This window comes from Stegostoma tigrinum, chromosome 31 (genome assembly GCF_030684315.1).
Source record: "Stegostoma tigrinum isolate sSteTig4 chromosome 31, sSteTig4.hap1, whole genome shotgun sequence".
Taxonomy (NCBI): domain Eukaryota; kingdom Metazoa; phylum Chordata; class Chondrichthyes; order Orectolobiformes; family Stegostomatidae; genus Stegostoma; species Stegostoma tigrinum.
Window position 1 is genome coordinate 18,613,771 of NC_081384.1, and position 22,693 is coordinate 18,636,463.

At 43.3% G+C, this 22,693-nt stretch overlaps 1 protein-coding gene across 9 annotated transcripts in view; it reads right to left on the bottom strand.

Annotated features, from left to right (window-relative positions):
* The window catches only part of LOC125466300 (acyl-CoA-binding domain-containing protein 5), a 103,894-nt gene extending 83,282 nt beyond the window's left edge, over positions 1-20,612 (bottom strand). For 2 of the 9 annotated variants that reach the window (XM_059638873.1, XM_048560625.2), the window contains exons 1-4: positions 19,825-20,522; positions 17,793-17,890; positions 17,214-17,354; positions 9,120-9,257 (exon numbers count right to left, since the gene is read on the bottom strand). In XM_059638873.1, the coding sequence (XP_059494856.1) occupies positions 9,120-9,195 (76 nt within the window). In that variant the 5' untranslated portion in view covers positions 9,196-9,257; positions 17,214-17,354; positions 17,793-17,890; positions 19,825-20,522. The other 7 variants (XM_059638880.1, XM_059638878.1, XM_059638874.1 and 4 more) reach the window with 7 other exon arrangements.
* Positions 20,613-22,693: the final 2,081 nt, after the last annotated feature.

A 22,693-nucleotide genomic window follows, 5' to 3' on the forward strand; every position in this document is an offset into this window, starting at 1 on the left:
TACTATGCTTGATACAATCTTAGATGACTTGGGTAGATTTACTGCCTCAACACCACCTTATTGATACCACATGGGGAAGGATGCCCATACAAGATCTTAGGCAGAAGGTCGTCTTAGTCTTGGTGAACAGTAAATAGGGTTATTACATATTAAAAACTGGTTAAATTATAGATACATAGAAGATGGGAGCAGGGGGCGGCCATCTGGCCCTTCAAGCTGCTCTGCCATTTTTCACGATCACCGCTGATCACACAACTCAATAGCCTAATCCTGCTTTCTCCCCATAACCTTTGATTTCATTCGCTCCAAGTGTTATACTAGTCACCTCTTGAATATACTCAATGTTTTGGCATCAACTACTTCCTGTGGTAATGAATTCCACAGGCTCACCACTCTTTGGGTGAAGAAATGTCTTCTCACCTCCATCCTAAGTCATCTACCCCAAATACTCACTGTGACCCCTGGTTCTGGAGACACCTACCATCAGGAACATCCTCCCTGCATCGACCCTGTCCAGTCCTATTGGAATTTTATAAGTCTCTATGAAATTCCCCCTCATTTGTTTCAACTCTAGCGAAAACAATCCCAAACTAGTCAATCTCTACTCATACAACCATGTCAGAAATATACGATCTCGTCAGATATCAAGTTTAATATACGAGTAAATAGATATTACTAATTTTGCTACAAACTGTGATGATGGATAATCACTGAGCCCCTGCTGACCACATGGAGAATCGGTTAGTTCCTGCCAAGAGCTGTCCTTCAACTTCTGAGGGGGCAGACCTTACCTTGTCACATTAATCAACCCTTTCCAGTCCCAAATTCATTTAGCACAATGCACATGCTCAGATAAATCTTTGCTCTACAGTCTAGCACTTGGAGGGAGGCGAGACAAATTTTCACCTTCAGTGCTCCCAAAATGAACGCTTTAAGTTAACAGTATAGAGAACACTAAACACCAAGAGCTTTTTGAAGAATCTGGACATCTCAATGTGTTTTTGTCTGTAGCAATAGCAGCTGGAGGTGCAGAACTCGAGTAGGTCTCCCTACTGAGTAAAACAAAATCTGGTGACATCATGTGGCCAAACACAGACTTGCAATCTCTCCACTTCCAGTCTTAGAAGGGTGAAAATGATAAGGCTCATAATCAGGGTGCACTGGGTGTTGATATACTTATTTGGTGTTTGCTTGCTGATTTAAAACAAACTCCCTGCCCACTCTTCAGAGCAGTGCAGAGTTATGGGATGGTTTTATGAAAGACACAGTAGCTATTTTTCCTTTTCCATTGGCATTCATGTGACATCCACATGTACATTTATTACTGATTGGGAATCAGAATACAAACAACTTGAAAAGCAACCATTCAGCTGGTTATATCCACACCGGCCTTCTGCAAGTGCTATTCAGTGAGTACTCACTGTTAGCCTTTTCCTTAAAGCTCTGCTTTTTTAAAAAACACTTCAACTAATCATCCCATTGTCTACTGAAAGCCATGATTAAATCTGCCTTCACCAAGCTCTCAGGCAATGGACTCCAGGTCTAAATCACTTACTGCGTTAAAACAACAATCCTCTCATGTCATTCTTGTTTCTTTGGCCAATCAGCTAAAATGTATGTTCTGAATGTTTCCATACTTTGTCAGAAATGAGAACCATTTCTCCCATTTTTATTCCTTCATGGGACGTGGGTCTTGCTTAGCTGGACCTGAATTTGTTGCCTGTCCCGAGTCACCTTCAAGCTGTGTTTTTGAACCACTACAGCCCATTGGTGGAGATAGATCCACAATGATGTTGAGGAAGCTGCAGAATTGTGACTCAGTGACACTGAAGGAACAGCAATACCATTCCAAGTCAGGATGGTGTGTGGCTTTGGAGGGGGACTTGTGAATGGCGCTGTTCCTATGTACCCGCTGCCCTTGTCCTTCTAGAATGGGGGGGGGGGGGGAAGGTGTCATGTATTTAGAAGGTGCTGTCTCAGGAGTTTCTGTGAATTCCTGCAGTTTACCTTGTAGGTGGTACACACTGCTGCTACAGACAGTCAGTAGCGAAGTGAGAAAATGCTGAAGGTGGAGGATGAAGTTCCAGTCAAGATTTATCCACGTCCTATCTTGAATACTCCTATCAAACCACCTCTCAACTTTTCCTTCTCGAAGGAGACCAGCTCCAGCTTCCCTAACCTTCTCAAACCCTGAGTGACCTACAGAATATTTGTTCTGCACCCTCTCTGATGTCTTATATTCAGAAATTCAGCAGAAAACTTTTCAAATTCTAGTTGTTCCAATTTTCAAGCCTGATAGCTGGGAAATTTTGAAAAACAAGCTGAAACAAAAATGTTCGTAATTTTCTTCTGTCGCCCATTCCTGTATTTTGTTTCATTTTCAGTACTGGTAGGTAATTGGTAATGGAAAGAAACTCTTTCCTTTACATTATGTTTTTCAGAACAGCAGTGTCTCCAAGTTTCAGTCAGCAAAGTAATTCTGAAGTGCACTTGTAACATGCAAATGTTGTCAGGAAGGATATGCTGCAGCTAATGTGCACACAGCAAGCTCCCACATCGTAATGTGACTGTGCTGAGATAACTGTTTTCTTGTCATTTTGACTGAGGGAGAAATATCAACCAGGGTTCTGGGGAGAACTCATGAAGCGTCCTTTGTAATAGTGAAAAGAGAGAGGACAGATGTTTTATCTTGCTTTGTGATGCTCATTACAAAGCATCTCAGCACATTTTCATGATGTTAGAAGGTGCTGTAATAAACATAAGTCATCGATGCTGTTTATCTCACAGAAGGAACAGCACCTCAGAGTGCAGCATTCCTTTGTATTGCACTGGAGGTGGAAGCTTTAGTTTTTCTGCACATGTCCTGAAGTGGAACCAGAAACAGAGAAAGAACTGTCATCTGACTCAGGCATAGAGCATTTTACAGGGGAGGAAAAAGCCCTTCAGCCCATCCTGTCTGTTCCATCATCAAGAATCCATCCAGTCTAATTCAATTTTTCAGTACTTGTCCCCTAGCCTGAAACACTATGGCATTTCAAATGTTCATTTAAACACGTTTTAAATATCTTTATGGTTCCCACTTCTACCACCCTTTTAGGTAATCAACTCCAGATACTCACCATCCTCTGAGTTTAAAAATAAAACTGCCCTCAAATCCCTTCTAAACTTCCTGCCCCTCGTTATTAATCTTTCCACAAAGCAGGAAGGTTTCTCCCTATCAATATGCATCATCTCAACCAGGTCCCCTCTCAGCCTTCTGCAAGCGAAGAAAACAAACCTCAGCAAGTTTCTGCCACTCACCATCAGTCCCCTGTATATGCTAACGTGTCATTGACATGTAAAAAAATGCAGCAGAAAGCTCGAGGCCTCCTAACACACTAGAGAAGCATAAAATAAAGCTACGATTTCTCTTCAACACAATCAGCTATCAGTCTCTCAATCAAATAGCTATCTTCTCCTCTATCCATCTTCAGTCCGCCTCCCCTTCTCTCCCTATTTATTTCAGAATCCTCTCCCCGTCCCCCTTTTCTGAAGAAGGGTCTAGGCCCGAAACGTCAGCTGTTGTGCTCAGATGCTGGTTGGCCTGTTGTGTTCATCCAGCTCTTTGTTATCTCGGATTCTCCAGCATCTGCAGTTCCCATTATCTCCGATCACAGAACATTTTTAATTCAGTTGTGGGACATGAACATTGCTGGCTGGCCAGCATTTATTGCCCATCCTTAGTTGCCCTTGAGAACGTGGTGGTGAGCTGACTTCTTGAGCTGCTGAAGTCTATGTGCTGTCGGTAGATTCACAATGCCGTTCGGGAGGGAATTCCAGAATTTGAACAACTCAGATGGCATCAGGAAATCGCAGCAATAATTTACTCAAAATTGGGCAAGTTGGGTAACAGTTCAAGAGTCAAATAGAAATAATTTTGGCAATTATGCAGGTAAAATAAATTCAGCAAATCAGGTAAATTTACTTACTTCAAACACTCAATCCATTTGCGAACTGTAACCTGGGCAGTTGACCCAGTTACAACTTTCAACAGTTTCATTATCAGTTTCTTAATTAAGTAATTTGGGATTGAGAGAAAGCTTTTAATGAACCCTCTCCGTGAAAATGAGTACAAATGAATTTGAAAAGCCTTCGTATCATCTGGAACAGAGGGACAGCTAGGTTTATGGGTGGAACCTGATCTGGTAAACTGAATAGCTTTAGGTTCAAGTCCCACTTGCTCCCGAGAGGTATCAAAGCATTGCTGAACAGTTTGATTTACAATAGCTAAAAGATAGAACAAATTGCAAGTGAAATGATATTAGGAGTGGCTCATTTTGCTGAAAAGTCACTGATCTGTTCCACACGATCCCGTCCAGGCATTGATTTTCCCAGAAACTAAACAAATTGCTGGAAAAGCTCAGCAGATCTGGCAGCAGAGAGTGAAAAAAACAGTTAACATTTCAGGGGCGGTGACCCTTCCTCAGAAACAAACCTGAAATGTTAACTGTTTTTTCCTTCGCAGATGCTGTCAAACTCACTGAGTTTTTCCAGTAATTTCTGTCTTGTTTCCTGATTTAGAGCAGTTATTTTGTTTTTTTTTTAAAATTGATTTTCCCAGTATGAATGAGTGTGTGGGAACTCCAGCTTTAAGTGTATTGCCAGAGGTGGCACCAGACAGCAACTTTTAGGAAGGGCATTGAGAGCAGGGAAATAGGCAGTCAAGAACAAACAAAAACATTCAGCGCAATAACCAGCAAGAAAGTAAGAATTAACATTTTTAAAGGTACTCCTCACTGGCCTCCCACATTCAATCCTCCATAAGCTCAAAGTCCTCTAATTCTCTATCTCCTGTTGTTCACTCATCACCTCTATGCTCACTGACCTAGAGTGGTTCTCAGGTGAGCTTGAAATTAAATTTTGCATCCTCATTTTTAAATTGCTCCATGGCTTGACCCTTCAATTCTTCTCAGGCTCCACAACCCTTTAACATGGCTGTGCTCCTCCAATTTCAGCCTTGTGTGCAGCTCCGATTTTAATCGCTGCCCACTGCCGAGGTAGCAAACTCTTGAATCATTCCTGACAATTCTCTAACTCACTTTCCATTTTGAGACATACCTCAAAACCTCTGACCTAGCTTTAGGTCATTTTCCCCAAATGTCTCATACCTTTTTATGATTAAGTATCTCTGATGTGTCTTAGGGCATTTTATTAAACTAAAGAGTTGCTAAATGAAGATGGGGTCATATAAGCTGTGCCAATGGAGAGCACAGAATGGTTAAAAAATGAACATTTATTTCAGTTGGCAATGAAGCTAATTATTCGTGAAGGAGCTATGAAACTCATCATCGATGCCAGGGAAATTAACCAATACTTCCCCAACAGACCAAAGCTTCCTTTCTAACAGAATAAGAAAATTACACCAATGGACTGTTTGTATCATAGACTGAAAAGGACATTTATGTCTAAAATTACTCATGTCGAGAAATCTCAGCCAAACCACCAGAGGGATACAACAGACAAAACCCAACGAGATAGCAAGAACTGCAGATGCTGTAAGTCAGAACCAACACAGTGTGGAGCGGGAGGAACACAGCAGGTTAGGCAGCATCAGCGGAGCAGCAAAGTCGACACATCAGGTCAGGACCTTTCATCAAGGCTTGGTGTTAGGTGAATGTAGATAGAGAGTTGTGGAGATTGGTCAATTGGAAGGATCAGTGGATAGGCGAGAAGAAAAGTGGACAAGTTGTGTTGGGTCAAGGAGGCAAGGATCAGAGGGAGGGCTGGACACGGGATGCGGCCATGGGGTGGGGAGTTTTTGTCACTAGTGAATTCTAGATTGAGGCCATTGGGCTGTAAATTCCTGAGGCAGAACATATGGTGTTATTCTTCCAATTTGTAAGTGACTTCTTTGTCCATTCTGTGCTTCCTTTAATGTCACATGTTGCCAAGGAAGTGAGAAGGGGAGTTAAAATGGTTGACAAGCAGAAGGTGGTGTCAATTATAGAGTAAAGGGTGCAGATACTCCACGAATCTGTCACTGAGTCTGCGATTGGTTTCTCCGATGCAGAGGACACCACAGCAAGAGTAACAGATGCAGTAGATCAGGTCGAAGGATGTACTGGTGAATCCCTACAGGACACAGGATGATTGTTTGGGGCCTGGGATGGGGGTGACAGGGGAGATGTTGGGGCAGGTGTAGCACTCACTGCGGTTGTAGGGAGCGGTGCCGGGTATGGAAAGGTTGGTGGGGAGTGTGACGTAGATGAGGGATTCACAGAGCGCGCAGTCCTTACATAAAGCAGGGAGGGGTGGGGAGGGGAATATCTCTTTGGTGAAGGAGTCTGACTGCAGGTGGCGAAAGCGGTGGAGGATGTAGTACTGGATTTGGAGGCTGGTGGGATGGTATGTGAGCACCAGGGGGACTCTGTCCTTTATGGTTTTGTTGGGGGGTGGAAGAGGGTTTGAGGGCAGAAGTGGGGGAATGCAGGAGATGCAGTTGAGGGCATTATGAATCACAGGAGAGGGGAAGTTACAGTCCTTGACGTAACAGGACAGCTGGGATGTATGGAAGTTGAACGCTTCATCCCAGGAGCAGATGCAGCAGAGCTGGAGAAATTGGGAGTACGGCATTGCATTTTTGCGAGAGAGTGGGTGAGAGGAGGTGTAGTCAAGATAGCTGTGAAAGTCGGTGGGCTTGAAGTAAATGTCAGTGCTGAGGCAGTTACCAGAGATAGAGACAGAGGGGTCTAGGAAGGGAAGGGAGGTGTCAGAGGTCCAGGTGAATTTAAGGTTGAGGTGAAAGGCATTGGTGAAGTCAATGAACTGTTTGAACTTCTCAAGGGAGCTCCAATACAGTCAATGATGTAGCGGAGGAAGAGGTGAGGGCTGGTGCCGGTGTAGCTGCAGAAGAGGGACTATTCCATGGATCCTATGAAGAGGCAAGCATGGCTCTGACCCAGCTAGGTGTCCATAGCCACCCTCTTTGGCTTGAAGGAAGTGGGAGGAATTATAGTTGTTGAGGGGGAGGACAAGTTCTATCAAGCAGATGAATGTGTCAGTGGAGGGGGACTGGTTGGGTCTGCAGGACAGGAAGAAATGGAGGGCTTTTAGGCCCTCCTCGTGGGGGACAGGTGTAGGGAGACACGGTATGTTCATGGTGAAGAAGTGGTGTTGGGGGCCAGGGAATTGAAAGTCTTGGAGGAGGTGGAAGACCTGGGTAGTGTCCCAAACATAGATGGCGAGTTCCTGGACCTGGCGGAAAAAATGGAGTTGAGGTAGACAGAGATGAGCTCAGTGGGGCAGGAGCAGGCAGAGATATTGCCCGAGCTGGGGCAGTCAGGTTTGTGGATTTTGGGTAGGAGGTAGAAACAGGCGGTGCAGTGTTTGGGAATAACCAACTTGGAAGCTATGGACAGGCGGTCTGCTGAGGTGACAAGTCTGCAACGTGATCGGGGTGGGGTCATAATTGAGGACACAGTGGGTGATGGTGTTGGAAAGTTTGCATCTGGCTTCAGTGATGTAGGGTCAGTACACCATACGACCACCGCAGCACATCCCTCTCCTGCCATCAGGTTTAATGGTGAGGTTGGGCTTGCAGTGGAGGCAGCCGAGGGCTGCATGCTCTACTGGGGAGAGGGTGGAGAGAGAGAGAGAGGTGTGGAGAGGTTAAGGCGATTGATGTCACAACAGCAGCTGAAGACAAAGAGGTAGGGGACAGTAGGAGACCAGCAGATGGCGTCCATGCATTGAGGTTTGTCAGAAGCAGGGGAAAGGGTCTGCAACAGGCATATTGGGCTCTTCTTCGATAAAACCTAATGTAAGACAAAACCTAATGTTTTCAGCCATGAAAAAGCAGAAAAGACAATGTAGTAGTGGTAACATCACTGGACAGTAATCCAGACTGAGGCAATATTGTAGTGGTAATGCCATTGGACAGTAATCCAGAGATCTAGGTTAATGTTCTGGCAGCATGAGTACAAATCCCTCCTTGATAGACGGCAAAATTTAAATGCAAAGAAACATGGAAAAAAGCTGTCCCTATAATGGCAACCATAACAAACATTATCATTATTGTAAAAACCAACCTGGCTCTCTAGAAAAACCAGCTGTCCTGACCTGGTCTAAGCGCGACTGCAGACACACAGCAATGTGGTTAACTCTTAACGTTCCTCTGCAGTGACCTAGCAGGCCACTCAGCTCAAGGGCAATTAAAAATGAAGTTTGCTAGTGATACCCATATTTGATGGAACAACAAAGGAACAACTCAAGGTGATTCATCCCTGAGTGTCTCACACAATGACTGCCACATTGTGCCCATTCAAAAATAGGCCAAGGATAGGATAATTCTTCACAAGACTGTGCAAAACAGCTTTGAAAATCTTGTTGGGACCCTGTAGCCTTCAGGAATTGGTAGAGTTCAATAATTTTAGGGCCTAAGCACCTTCACTCATGTTCCTCCCCTACCACCCGCCTCCATCAGGCCTTGTCAGCACAAGGGCTACTACCACAACCATCCCATTATGAGCTACTAATGGTCCCCACTGGCAGCTACTCACTCTACCAGACTGACCTTCACCCATTTCTTTGTCTGTCTAACTGCTGTTCTCTCTCTCTGGGCTCCATCTCCACCTCCACCTCTACCTATCATTTAACCTTCCTCCCTTCCCCATTCCACCTTCAGCACATACCAACATTTTCTCAGCTACAATCAGTTCTGAAGATGACCTGATACATTAACTCTGCTTTCTCTCCATAGATACTGCTGGAGCTGCTGAGCTTTTCCAGCAATTTCTGTTTTGGTTACAACTTTGATTATATTAGAGCATGTAAATAAGGATACCCCCTTTAAAAATCACAGCAAGTGACCAATGGATGGTTGCCCAATTTCCATTCTTCCAAATTACTGAGTCGCTACCTCTGATACTGGCTGGATGACCGTGCACTGTATTCAGCCCTGGTAGAGACTTGGGAATGGACTCAGGTAGACCTCTTAACAGAAGAATGGGTTCAGAGGCAAGTTAGGAAGTAGAAAATAAATGAGAGAGAATTAAACACTGATATGGCTTTCATTTGATGCCATTCCTGTTTAAACATTATATGGTCAGAGTTAATTCAAGGCAAAAAGAAAACATACTCACCATTTTTTGGCAAGGCCTGGATAACTGAGACAGCTGCCTGAAACTGTCTCTGGCAGTCAGACTGAGCCTCTGCCATGCTGCACTTGCAGGCGTTAGTGGAAGCTTAATTGAGCAATCCAGTTTTGGAGCCTTACAAAGCTGTTGGTACAAACACAATAGACACTGAATGACTAATGTGACTCAAGACTTTGGTGATACCCAAAAGAATTATTGTGTGGCACCTAGCAAATATGATCTATTGTCAAGTTCACAAATGGTGGGTAATGTAGACTAACTGCAGAGAAGTATCAAGTACTGATGACAAATACTTATTTCGCCCTCAACTGCAACCGTCCTGATGACTTGTACTCCAGAACTAGCCATGCCCAATACCTCTGAACAAATAAATTACCTGAATTTTTGAAAAATTATTCAGTGGGATGTGGATGGCACTGGCAAGGCTAACATTTGTTGTTCTTTGCAAACTGTCCCGAACTGTGTGGTGTGTTAGGCTATTTCGGTGGGCAGTTACAAGTCCACAACATTGCTGTGTGTCTGGATTGCCAGATGTAGGCCAGATTGGCTACGGATGACAGATTTCCTTCCCTACAAGGAACATTAAATGAGCCAGAAGGGGTTTTGCAACTGATGGTCACCATTCCTGAAACTAACTTTATATTTCCAATTTAGTCGCAATTCAATATCATCAGTCATTATTGAAACCAAAACGGGGTCATGTATGTTTTTTTTATTTCCAGCGTGGGATTCAAGTACCAATGGTAAAACCACCAAAAAAAATTCCATATCTGAACTGTTGCAGTCCATGAGATATATTTCAGGCTCTAGTGCCTTTAGGGTGTCCGAGGATTTGGGCCTAGTAGCCATAAAGGAATGGTGATGTAACTCTTGGCCTGGCTAGGGTATGACTTGGAGGAGAACTTTCAGAATGGTGACATTCCAATCCATATGCTAACCTTGTCACTTTAGGTGCAGAGGTTGTAAGTTTGGAAGTGCTGTTGAAGGAGGCTTGATGACTATGGTCTAAGTAGTGCCAAACTGTTTTGCCCTGATTGTGTCAAGCTTAGGGCATTGCCAGAGCTGCACCCATCTAGAAACTGGGGAGTGTTCCACCATACCCTGGATTTATGACTTGTAGATGGTGGGCAGGCATTGGGGAGTCGGGGGGGTGGAGAGTTTCTCAGCACAGAATTCCCTATATCTGACTTGTTCAAAGGGAAAATTGAAGCTGAAACTAGAAGATAACTTTTGCCGCCAAAGACAGTTATATTGAACATAAAACTGTTTGTCTGGATTCTGATTTTGAAACTATTTTAACAATACCACAACTTCCTTTAAACTTACTCCTATTACTCTGGTCATAAGTTGCAAATACCACACTCTGCAAAGCCCCCATACATTCAGCTTTCAAAAAAAACTGAGGTGAACGTCTGTGGTTTGCAACAAGAATAGGATCTGTGTAACCAGGCTAAGAGCTGCACACGTCCCTGTGCTATGAAAGTGAGAATTTTAAAACTGCAATCGTTCATTTCCTGTTCTTCTGTTTTACATCCTCGCAACATCATTTTCTTTCTCTCCACTGCTACTCATGGAGTGCACCAGGACCCACACAAGTGGCACAGAGCCAATAAGCAGATGCATGTCAAAGGTCATTTTTGAAAAAAGTCTAATATGTCAGGCGATGGGGAAGTATTGAAAAATTGACAGGTCTGACAACAAAACAAACAGCCAGTGAGATATACAACCCTGTACTTCTGAAGCAACAAGCTTCATTATCACTTTAATCTGATAGACTGATTTCATAATCGTATCACTTAATACAAGCCACAGCACAGAGTGATAACAATGCCAAAGTGTCACAAAATAAATCGTAACTCAGGAATCTAAGGAACGACAGTTGTCAAGTTATAACATCAGGAATTGTGTGCAAAGTCAGAAGATACTTTACCTGATGAAGGGGTAGTGCTTCAAAAGGTTGTGATTTCAAATAAACCTGTTGGATGATAACCTGGTGTCATGGGACTTCTGCCTTTGGAAGTCCAAGTCTAACACTGGCACCTCTAAAAATCAAGAATTGTGAACCGTGGTTGGATAGCCCTGGATTGCATCATTCAGAACTATTTCACGTACGGCTTCTCTTCAGTACCCCAGACTGACATGCTTTGACACAAGAGGAGCATGGCTGTACAGGTCTTTAGATGTTTTCTTATTCAGTCAAAGGATACAGGCTACTAATAACAAGGATCTCTCAAAGTCATGTACTAACAGTCCAAACAATTTCCACAATGAAAACTGATAGCCAGTGTCACAACACTGCAATGAGAGATAGTTTGCAGAACTGCATGCATGATTTCTGATACAATTCATGTCACACTATGTAGCCGCAGTCAAGAGAGGAACAAAACTAGAAAAACAAAACATTCAAAGAACGAAGCTATTTTAACTGGGCCATTTTACTGACTAGATGGGAGATAAAACAATCCCTCTTCCTAACTCTTGAGGCTTTTCCATTTGTTGAAGAAAATGACAAGAAGAGCCTGTAGCTAAAAGGATCACCGAGGAAAGCTACCATTGCTAGTGAGAAACTAAGAACATGAATGAAGCAAAGATACACAGGAAGTGAGCGCGTTTCGGCCTATAGGTTGTTTTGATGCAGTAAGCCACTTCACAAGTGTTTTTATAGGCCATTGCATAAACCTTATGTCACTAATCACCCAAAAACCTGCAGTACGCAAAAGGTAATATGCACCTTACGCTAAAATAATAAAAGGAATACAGCTTTAAAAAGAGTGATTACATTTGGGGAGTAATGGCGGAGTGGGGGAAGTAGTTGTTTCAAACAGGGCCAGGTGTGGCTGACAGTATAACAATGACCAATCAAGGGTATCCAACTGAGGTGGCAAGGCTTGGAGCTGCAGCCACTATACTTACGCAAAAGTGCTGCAATAGATTATGGCAAACTATTTATTTTCCAATCGCACTTTGCTAGCAGCAGGCTTGGATTTAAGTGTGTGGGTTGACTCTTTGTCCTCAATCCTAACTAGACTTTTCAGAACCTTTACCAAACTTCTGATCTCACAGCTTGGTTCACTGCATGTACAAATCAGTAGTTCCCTAGATGATTTGCCCTGTATTGCAGTTTAAGCACCTCTTAAGGAAGTCAGATTTTTGTCCATTCACAAATGCCTAATTATGAATAATGTATAATGTTTGAAATTCTTGTTGGTGCTACAACAGATGAATGGTACAAGTTATTTGATGCAGGTTTTAACACCTTTTTGAAACAGGTTAACACCTCCGCATTAGTAGCAGAATGCCAAGTGAAGCAATCACTGCTGAGTTTCCACTGCTTATACCTAGTTGCTTGTGCCAACACAATCTGTCCTTTATGGGCAGTGACCTGAAGTTCATTACTATTTCCCCCATGTCCCTTTCTCTCTTTCATCCCCACTGCTCAGACTCCTCAGCTCTGCCTTCAGGTGCCTGATCTTCCAATTTCTCTGAAGAAACTGGAAAAGGTTTCACGGATTGCAATGCTGACTGGTTATGCCAATATTAAAAACTGTGGAAATGCCAATAGTTCAAGAACAACAAATGGTAACAGATGTTAGCCTCGCTTCAGTTGATCTTTCTCCGTCTGTGATGGTTGACATTTCCACATTTGTTCTAATCTGGTGGTAGCCAATCAAGGCTGGTTAAACAGAAATTGGAAAGAACCTTGCTGAAAAAGATAGTGTTCAGTGCTAACTTCCGGTCTAAAGCCAAGAGGAATATGATTAAAACTACAGGAACAGAGTGCAACATGGCAAAGTAGGTCAAATCAAAAACTAACAAATGGCTCTGCATAAAAAGAAAAACTTTAATGAGGTATTTCTGCACAAAATGAAAGGAGCTTAAGGTGTGCTAACTGACAACTCTGAACTTCACACTAATGCAAACGTATAACTACATAAGAAATAGGAGCAAGCGTAGAGATAACAGAGTGTGGAGCTGGATGAACACAGCAGGCCAAGCAGCATCTCAGGAGCACAAAAGCCGACATTTCGGGCCTAGACCCTCATCCCCCTCTCTGATGAAGGGTCTACGCCCGAAACGTCAGCTTTTGTGCACCTGAGATGCTGCTTGGCCTGCTGTGTTCATCCAGCTCCACACTTTATTATCCTGGAGTCTCCAGCATCTGCAGTTCCCATTAATCACTGGAAGAGTAGACCGTCTGGCCGCTTGAGCTCCACCATTCAATAAGATTATGGCTGTTATTTTTGTGGACTCAGCTCAACTTACCCACCCACTCACCAAAACCCTTAATTCCTTTACTGTTCAAAAATCTACCTTTGCCTGAAAAATGTTCAACGAGGTAGCCTAACTGCTTTACTGGCAAGGTAATTCCACAGATTCACAACTCATTGGATGAAGTAGTTCTCCCTCAAAACAGTCCTGAATCTGCTCCTCCTTATTTTGAGGCGATGCCTCCTAGTTCTAGTTTCACCTGCCAGTGGGGAACAACCTTCTATCTTATCTATTCCATTCATAATTTTAAGTGTTTCCATAAGATCTCTCGTCATTCTTCCAAATCCCAAAGAGTATAGGGTCCTAGTCTACTCAATCTCCTCCTAAGCCAACCCGTTCAAATCCGGAATCTCCTAGTGAACCTCCTCTGCACTCCCTACAGTGCCAGTAGAGCCCTTCTCCAGTAAGAACTCCAAAATTGGACACAGCATTCCAGATGTGGCTTCACTAGCCCTCTATAGAGCTGCTGCATAGTTTCCATATTTTAAAATTCCATCCCTCAAGCAATGAAGGAGAATATTCCATTTGCCTTCTTAATTATCTTCTGCACTTGCAAACCAATTTTTTGTGATTCATGTACTTACCAACATTGCAGTCCATCTGTCAGGCCCTTGACCACACACTTAACCTATCTATTGCATAGGATATTAGTCAACTAATGTGGAAGTGTTAACCTGTTTCAAAAAAGGTGTTATTGCATAAATCTTGTGTCACTAATCACCCAAAAACCTGCAGTACACAAGAGGTAATATGGACCTTGTGCTAAAATAACAAAATTGCAAAGTCTCTGCAGACTTTCAGAATCCTTTGCACAGTTTGTCTACCACTCATCCTAGTGTCATCTGCAAACTTTGACACACTACAGTTGATTCCCAACTCCAAATTACCTACATAAGTTGTAAACAATTGCGGTCCCAACACCAATCCCTGAGGCACACCACTAGCCACTGATTGGTAACCATAAAAATGCTCATTTAACCCCACTCTTTTCTTTCTGCTAGTTACCCAATCCTCTATTCATGCAAATAGATTACCTAACATGGGCCCCATTATCTTATACAGCAGCCTTTCATGTGGCACATTGTCGAATGCCTTCTGGAAATTTAGATACATCACATCCACCAGTTCGCCATTGTTCACTGCGCTCATAATATCCTCAAAGAATTCTACTAAATTAGTTCAACGTGACCTGCCTTTCGTGAACACAAACTGTGTTTGCCCAAAGGGCCAATTTTTCTATTCAGATGTCTCTGAATCTTTCATCGAGGAAGAAATTGAAACATCTTCCCCCATAACAGAAGTTAAGCTAACAGGCCGATGCTTGCCTGCCTTTTGTCTCCCTCCTTTTAAACAACGCTGAACATTTGCTGTTTTCTAATCTTCCAGAATCCAGCAAATTTTGATAAATTACCACAATTCGCATTTGCTATTTCCCCCTCCACCTCTTTTAGTATGCTGGGATGTATTTCATCAGAGCCAGGAGACTTGTCTACCTGCAGCCCCATTAACGTGCTCAATACTATTTCTTTAGTGATAATGATCATTTCTAGGTTCTCACCCAGCATAGCCTCTTTGCAATCAATTATCGGCATTTGTGGCTTCCACTGTGAAGAGCGACACTAAATACCTGTTCAATGCTTTTTAGTCGATATAAGTGACTGCCATTATACAGAAGACTGTAAAAACCCCTACCTGCATCCATCTGTCACAATTCCACCTACCTTCCCCCAGCCCCGGCCCCACCTGCCCCATTTATTCCCGAGCCCCTTTCCCCTGGCCTGTCTTGATCAAGGGTGTAAACCTGAAACATCGACTTTCCTGCTCCTGACGCCATCTGACCTATGTTCTTCCAGCTCCACACTCTAACGATGTCATTATGAAGGATATTTTGTGGTGGGTCCCTATCACCAAGAATAAATCACAATACATGAAACCACAATAAAGTATTCCTGAGAGTGACTAGTGACATTTCTTATCTGCTGATCCAAAGGAGGATCTTAGTGGTTTAGTGAGTTATCAAGTTGCCTGCTAAACTCTGGGGTGAGGATCCAAATCCATCAGGGAATCATTCAGCAAAAGCATTTGTATCCATTCCATTTCATAAAATCACAAGATTTTTTTAAAATGGCAAATTATTCAACTCAACTCTCCGATCCAGAAATCTCTCCCTTTGTTATCTTTAACTGATTCACAATTAAATTTTAGATTTTCACAACTTCAGGATTTTACCTGGAAACCCACCAACCATATTTTGTGAATTTGCTAATATCGGTTTTAACTTAATCATTTGTTTGGTTGAAATCCTCAATATTCAAAAGGCGATTAGATATTCACCTGAAATGAATAAACCACATGGCGATGGGCTAAGAGCTAGAGAGTGAGGTTAGACGGTGACCGTCCACAATTCCATAACTTTCCACCAAGCTGCAAGGCCCAGTTTTAAATCAATTTGGACAGTCTCAGTTTCAACTGACAAGTCCACAACAGTCAGTTGCCAACACGTTCAGATCCATCAATTGTGACAAATGATAAGGATTTCAACCAATAAATGTCAAGAACACGAGTTGCTGAGGCTGGCACTATCTAAAAGGTAATAATGGTTCTGAAAGGGTTAATGTTGCAGATTGCATTCAGCTTCACCCAATCCAATGACAGAACGGAATTAGAAAAAGGCAGAACATCTTAGGATCTCATTGGGGGGGAAGACAGGTCACAGATCATTGAATCCCTACAGTGGGGAAACAGGCCATTCGGCCCACAAGTCCACGCCGCCCCTCCGAAGAGCATCCCACCCAGACCCAGCCCCCTAATTTCCCATGTCTAACCCACCTAACCTAAACATCCCTGAGCACTGTGGGCAAATATGGCATGGCCTTTTCACCCAACCTGTACATTTTTGGACTCTGGGGCAAAACTGGAGGAAATCCATGCAGACACAGGGAGAACATGCAAACTCCACACAGACAGTCGCCTGAGGCTGGAATCGAACCCAGGTGCCAGGCGCTGTGAGGCAGCATGCTAACCACTGAGCCACCATGCTGCCCTAAACAATGCTTGTCCACAATTTGAACCCGGGATCTCTCGCATATTCAGGTTGTATCATCCGCAAAGCAAGAATCACACCCTAAAACCAACGAGCCATTGGCACGTCTCCCAATTGTCTAATAATGTCCAACCTACTTATGTAGTTTGTACCTGATTGCTGTCATGCAAAAAAAGACAAAAAAAAGCAGTATCTTGTTCGGGGGCTCTAGAAAGCAGAGGGAGTGTCCCAATCTTTAGGCCAGGAGACCCCGATTCAAGTCACACCTATGCCAGAGGTATATAATAACTTCTCTGAACAGGTGGCTTTGAAAATATCTGTCTTGTTTGTGAAAGATCACCCATCTTGTCAGGCCTCAGTATCGGTCTCCCTTTCTACTATGAACTAAGTAGGCACTTAGACCTACAGAAAAGGCAATGATGGTGGCAAACCACATTAACAACAAGCTGGTAATAGTCGGCACTGCAGCACATAAAACAACATACTGCGATATATACTGGGTGGATAAATTCCAGAGCTTAAAAATACTTTGTCCCCTCCTTAGCACTACCTGCCCTGATAAAGCAAACATGCACACAGAAACAAGAGAATGCAAACTGCTGCCACATACCTCTCGCCGTTCCCTATTGCCAACTCTCTACAAATACTGACCAACGTTGGAGGCTGTGCCAGCAGTCCTTTGAGTTGCACAATAAATTACATCACCAGCACAATGTCAAACAAGGCATGAGGTGCAGCAAATGCAATTCCTAGAGATTTAAACTAACCTGGAACAGATCAGTGTTAAAGGCCTAGAAGATTATTGGCTCCAAACTTAGAGGCACACTGACGTTTTTCCTTGATCAGTACGGTACTGGAACTGCTTATAGGCAAAGTTCCTGCTCCACACCTTCCCTGCTGTGAGATGCCTAAAATGGAAATGAGAAAAATGAGTCAGAATGCAAATATTCTGCTATCTCACTCTGCCTCCTAAACGTAGAAGGAGCAAACTCAAAGAAATAGGAGCAGAAATCAATCATAGCGGCCTTGGAACCTGGTCCAACAAATAATGTGATTAAGGCTGATATTCTGCCTCAAAGTTACTTTCCCACCCACCAAGTTACTTGATTTCCTGAGGGGCCAAAACTCTGGCTATCCCAGCGTTAAATATTTCAATGATGGAGCATCAACAACACTCCTGAGGTAGGGAATTCCAAAGATTTACAACTAGTTGAGTGAAGAAAATTCTCTAAATTAGTCTGAAATGGTAAAGCTCTTAATTCAAGATTGGTGTCTCCATGTTTTGATACTATTATGGACCAGACCAAACCCCCTCAAAACATATCAAGGAGATAGCCTTCACTAACTTTTATCTTATTTGAAGGAAAGCGTAAGGCACTGCGTTCCAGATGTGACTTGATTTGACAAGCTTCGAGGCTTTAAGCAAGATACTTTATTCTTACATCTACAGTTGAAATATAAACAAAACAAAAATCTAACTTTAACTCTATTGAAACACTTAAAAATAATACATATTTTAACTACTCATCAACTGTTCCAATATAGCAGCATCCCATAAACATATCCTCGGCAAAGGCAAACTCGGCAAAACAGTCTCCTTCACTTGTGACCTTCTGTAGTCGAGGACAAAGAAAAACTGAGAGTGAATCTTGCAGCAAGAGAGCGGGGGAAAGGGGGAGTTTTAGCAGCAGCAGCGAGCTATATATCTAACAGCTTCAACTCCAAACCCCAACTTCAGCAGCTTAGGGCTAATTTATTTCTACCCAGAAGGTGGTGTATGTATGGAAGGACCAGCCAGAGGAAGTGGTGAAGGTGGGTACAATTACAACATTTAAAAGGCATTTTGATGGATATATGAATAGATTGGGTTTAGAGGGATATGTGCCAAATGCGTGCAAATGTGACTGGGTCAGACTGGGATCTCTGGTTGGCACATATGAGTTGGACTGAAGAGAGATTCTGGGCTGTATAAAACATTCTATAACCAAAAGCAAAATGAAAACCCTTGGTCTATGCGAGCTTGATTCCATCCATTCACGCTTCTGTTTCGTTTAAGAGGCTAAAGCTATTTACTCTGCTTTCCATGGAGCAGATATCTCAGCACCAGATTTACAACACACCTCAAGAGAAACAGGGCAAAGCAAAGCCCTTTTTCGAGGCACATCTTGTCACAATAACCCAGTCAGAACAAATATGTTCTCAGCATCTGCCCTGTCAAGCCCATTTACAGCCACGTGCATTATCAGGTAATCACCTCTCTTTCAACTAAAACTCCAGACAAAGGATGGGGCCCATTTACTCAGCCTCTTGCTAGAAGAGAACTGTTACTTTCCAGGAACTAAAGTGGTAAAAGCTTGCTGCTTTGCCTCCAAGGCAAATACATCTTTCCTTTGCTGAAGGAGGGTCTAGGCCCAGAACATCAGCCTTCCTGCTCCGGGTCTAGGCCCAGAACGTCAGCCTTCCTGCTCCTCTGATGCCACTTGGCCTGCTGTATTCATTCAGCTCTACACCTTATCATCTCTTTCCTTGGGAAGTGCTCAGATTCATCCAGGTGTGGTCTCACCAAAGCCCTTGGAGCAATTTACTTATACATGGCATTTCAATAAAGGCCACACACCACAATTACCTACTTCCTTGCTGTACATGAATACTGGCTTTAGTTCCTGAAAGGTGTACACCTAAGTTTCTCTAAGCATTAGTTTTTAGAACTTCAGGTCTTTGAAAAATAATTTTTTTTTAAAACCAGAAAGAATAACCTCAGGCATCCCTCAATATCCAGTGGCTACCAACTTATTGCCCACTCACTTTACAACTCTACAGGTGAATTTTTTTCCAGAAAATTCTAATCAACATGTTCAGGGATGTCATTCAGCACACATGGAGAAGGTGAGATTTGAACCCACATCTCTTGGGTCAGAGGTAGAGACACTATCACTACACCTAAAGTACCCCAGGTGGAATCTTCTGCACCCAGTGTTGTGAGCTTGGAGACGGGATTTGATTACACAGGAGCTGACATTCCACCTCCCTCCATCCTAAGCTTGAAGGACGTTCTGGGTGGAAAGACCCATGATTGACTTTACTGGCAGGTAAGGCCTTTAAGTGGCCAATCAAGGATGACCAGGGTCTTTATACCAGGCCCATTAGAGGCCTCTCCAATGCCTTCCTAGTGTATCGCTTAGCGGACCTTCTCCAGAAAAAAAAGGTAGAGAGGATCTCCTGCAGTTCTGAGACCCCTGACAACTGAATAAGATTCCACCCTGTATACCATTAGACCCTCACTGATGGAGTGAAGCAGGTTGGAGAGTGGGGACGAGTAGAAAGAGGGACAGAAGGAATTGTTATAGCTAATTATATCAAAAGTTACAGCAGTCTTACACTCTGCATTGAATTCTGAGGGATTAAAGCAGTTGCTTTTGTGCTCCTGAGATGCTGCTTGGCCTGTGTTCATCCAGCCTCACATTTTATTATCTTGGATTCTCCAGCATCTGCAGTTCCCATTATCTCGGATGTCACTTTACCATTGACACCGCAGCGAGCCCGCTCAGACTCTAGGTTACTGGTCAGTTTCACAATCACCCACAAAAGGAGATTCGCACCGGCAGTGTCTACTGATACTGTCACGTTATTTATTTTTTTTTACAAAAAAAGCCCTCAGAACATGAGAAAACAAAGAGCCTTTAGGGTTTTGCAAACTAAATGCAGCTACCAGGATTCATCCCGTCAGGCTTAAAAACGAAAGCTATTCCAAAACACTACCCTGGTGGAAAATAGCACATGTTCCGCGTATGTTGTTGGAGGCGCAAACTGCAACTGTGGCGCTTGTCACATCTCCCTAACACCCACACACCTTCAGTGCGGTGGGAAACAAGGTATTTGTGTGTTCCTATTCAATGGATAATAGGTTCGACATCGCCACATTCAGCATTAGGTCTGAACTAAAAACTAAGAAAGCAGTGCCATTCTAACGCAGACCGGTAAAAGGCTATAACCAAGAAAATTATGCAACAGCTGAAGCTCCACAAAAACGTGCTGGACATCTTAACTTAACCAAAACTTGTAATAACAATCATAATTCAGACAAATACCCTACAAGCATAAACAGCTCAGAGGAAGAGGCCTACATACAACCTTCACCAGCCTCAGTGAAATGACTACACAGGAAGTATAGGCAAGGAGGAGGAGTTACAGCTCACTCCATCACTTTTTAAAGGGAAATTGTCTCGGCTAATGCACAGCAGTTTTGGTGTCCAATCAGGTCACACAGTAAGCTCAGACCTATCAGTATAAGCACTGTAACCTGAGCAGAGATTTAAGCAAATTTGCTCTGCTCATTGCAATGTTTGGAGGATGTTGGTTTAATTTTGGTCTACATAATGTAAATATCTGCTGTGGGGTTTAAAGTCTCCATTGTCCACTGCTGAAATGATGCTACGTGAAGCAAAGTGTATTTATTTCTGAAGCGTGGGATACTTCCGTCCCCTTTCTCCCCTCATAACCCCAAGCTCTGATCTGCCCGACCTTAACACTAGATTGTAATTCCAGTCAGGTACTGTCAGACTGCTGGAGCAAGGGGTGTACTTCTGGTGTTGGAACAGAGTTTAGTATTGTGGCAGAATAGAAGCAACATGACTTTGTATCTGAAAACAAAAACCAAAAGAACTGCGGATGCTGTAAATCAGGAACAAAAACAAAGCTGCTGGGAAAGCTCAGCAGGTCTGGCAGCATCTGTGAAGGAGAAAACAGAGTTAACGTTTCCGGTCCAGTGACCCTTCCTCAGAACTGGAATAGGAATGAGATAATGAGAACTGCAGATGCTGGAGAATCTGAGATAACAAAGTGTGGGGCTGGATGAATGCAGCAGGCCAAGCAGCATCTTAGGAGCACAAATGCTGACATTTTGGGCCTAGACCCCTCGTGACTTTGTATCTAATTAGGCCACGCTTGACCTGAGGTATTCGATACTTGCTTGGGGTACTCAAAATAGAAGTATATGCGACAGGAAATACTGTGTGTCTGGCAGCTAGAGATTGCAAGGGCTGACAGGAATTGGTGAGGTTAGAAAAACAAACGCCTCCCCATGAATCAGTCAAAGTCCTGTCATCGTAGTGGTTCTGTGCAAAAGATCTTGCACAGTAGTTTGGTGCATCTGCAGTCAGAGGTGAAGGCAAGAATGACCACTGTAAAGATGATGTGAAGGTACCGGTGTTGGACTGGGGAGGACAAAGTCAGAAGTCACATGACATCAGTTTATAGACCAAACAGATTTATATGAAATCACAAGCTCTCAGAGTGCTGCTCCTTCAGCGGATGAAGTAATGACATTGGTGTTGGAATGGTAACACAAAGATCTTAATATCCATTTTTAATGGCTGAAATAAAACCAAGAAAGTCATAGAATGCCTACAATGAGGAAACAGGCCATTCAGCCCAACAAGTCGGCACCACCCCTCTGAAGAGTGTCCCACCCAGACCCATCCCCTGTATTCCCCATGTCTAATCTACACACCCCAGGACACTATTGCATAGCCAATCCACCCAACCTGCATATCTTTGGACTGTGGGAGGAAATCAGAGAAGACCCATGCAGACTTGAGGAGAGCATGCAAACTCCTCACAAACAGTTGCCCAAGGGTGGAATTGAACCCAGGTCCCTGGTGCTATGAGGCAGCAGTGCTAACCACTGAGCCACCATGCTGCCCCAAATTCAGAAAGCTCAGATGATCCCTGATACAATATTTGTAAAATTCCACATAATAACAGCATTATCACGCTCTATCATTATTTCCAGAACCTTCTCAACATTTCATAATAAATGATTGCTTATTCCTCTTGGCTTGAAACAAAGTCAGTTCAGCTGGAGATATAACATCTATATACTGAATGAGAGAAAGCTGATGAATTTCTACCATTATTCTGCCAGGTATATCTTTGGCATCCTTTATATTGGCCTTTTCTACATTGGGGATATAAGGCATAGACTGGGTGATGCCTTCACAGACCATCTATCTGCTGTCTGCAAAAAAAAACACCCTGAGCTTCCAGTTGCCTGCCACTCCAACACATTGCCTTGTTCCCTGGCCACATTTCCGTCTCTGGCTTGTTGCAGTGCTCCAGCGAAGCTGGAATAACAGCACCTCATTTTCTGCTTAAGAACTCTCCAGCCTTCTGGGCTCAATACTGAGTTCATGATAATGGGAACTCCAGATGCTGGAGAATCCAAGATAACAATGTGTGGGACTGGATG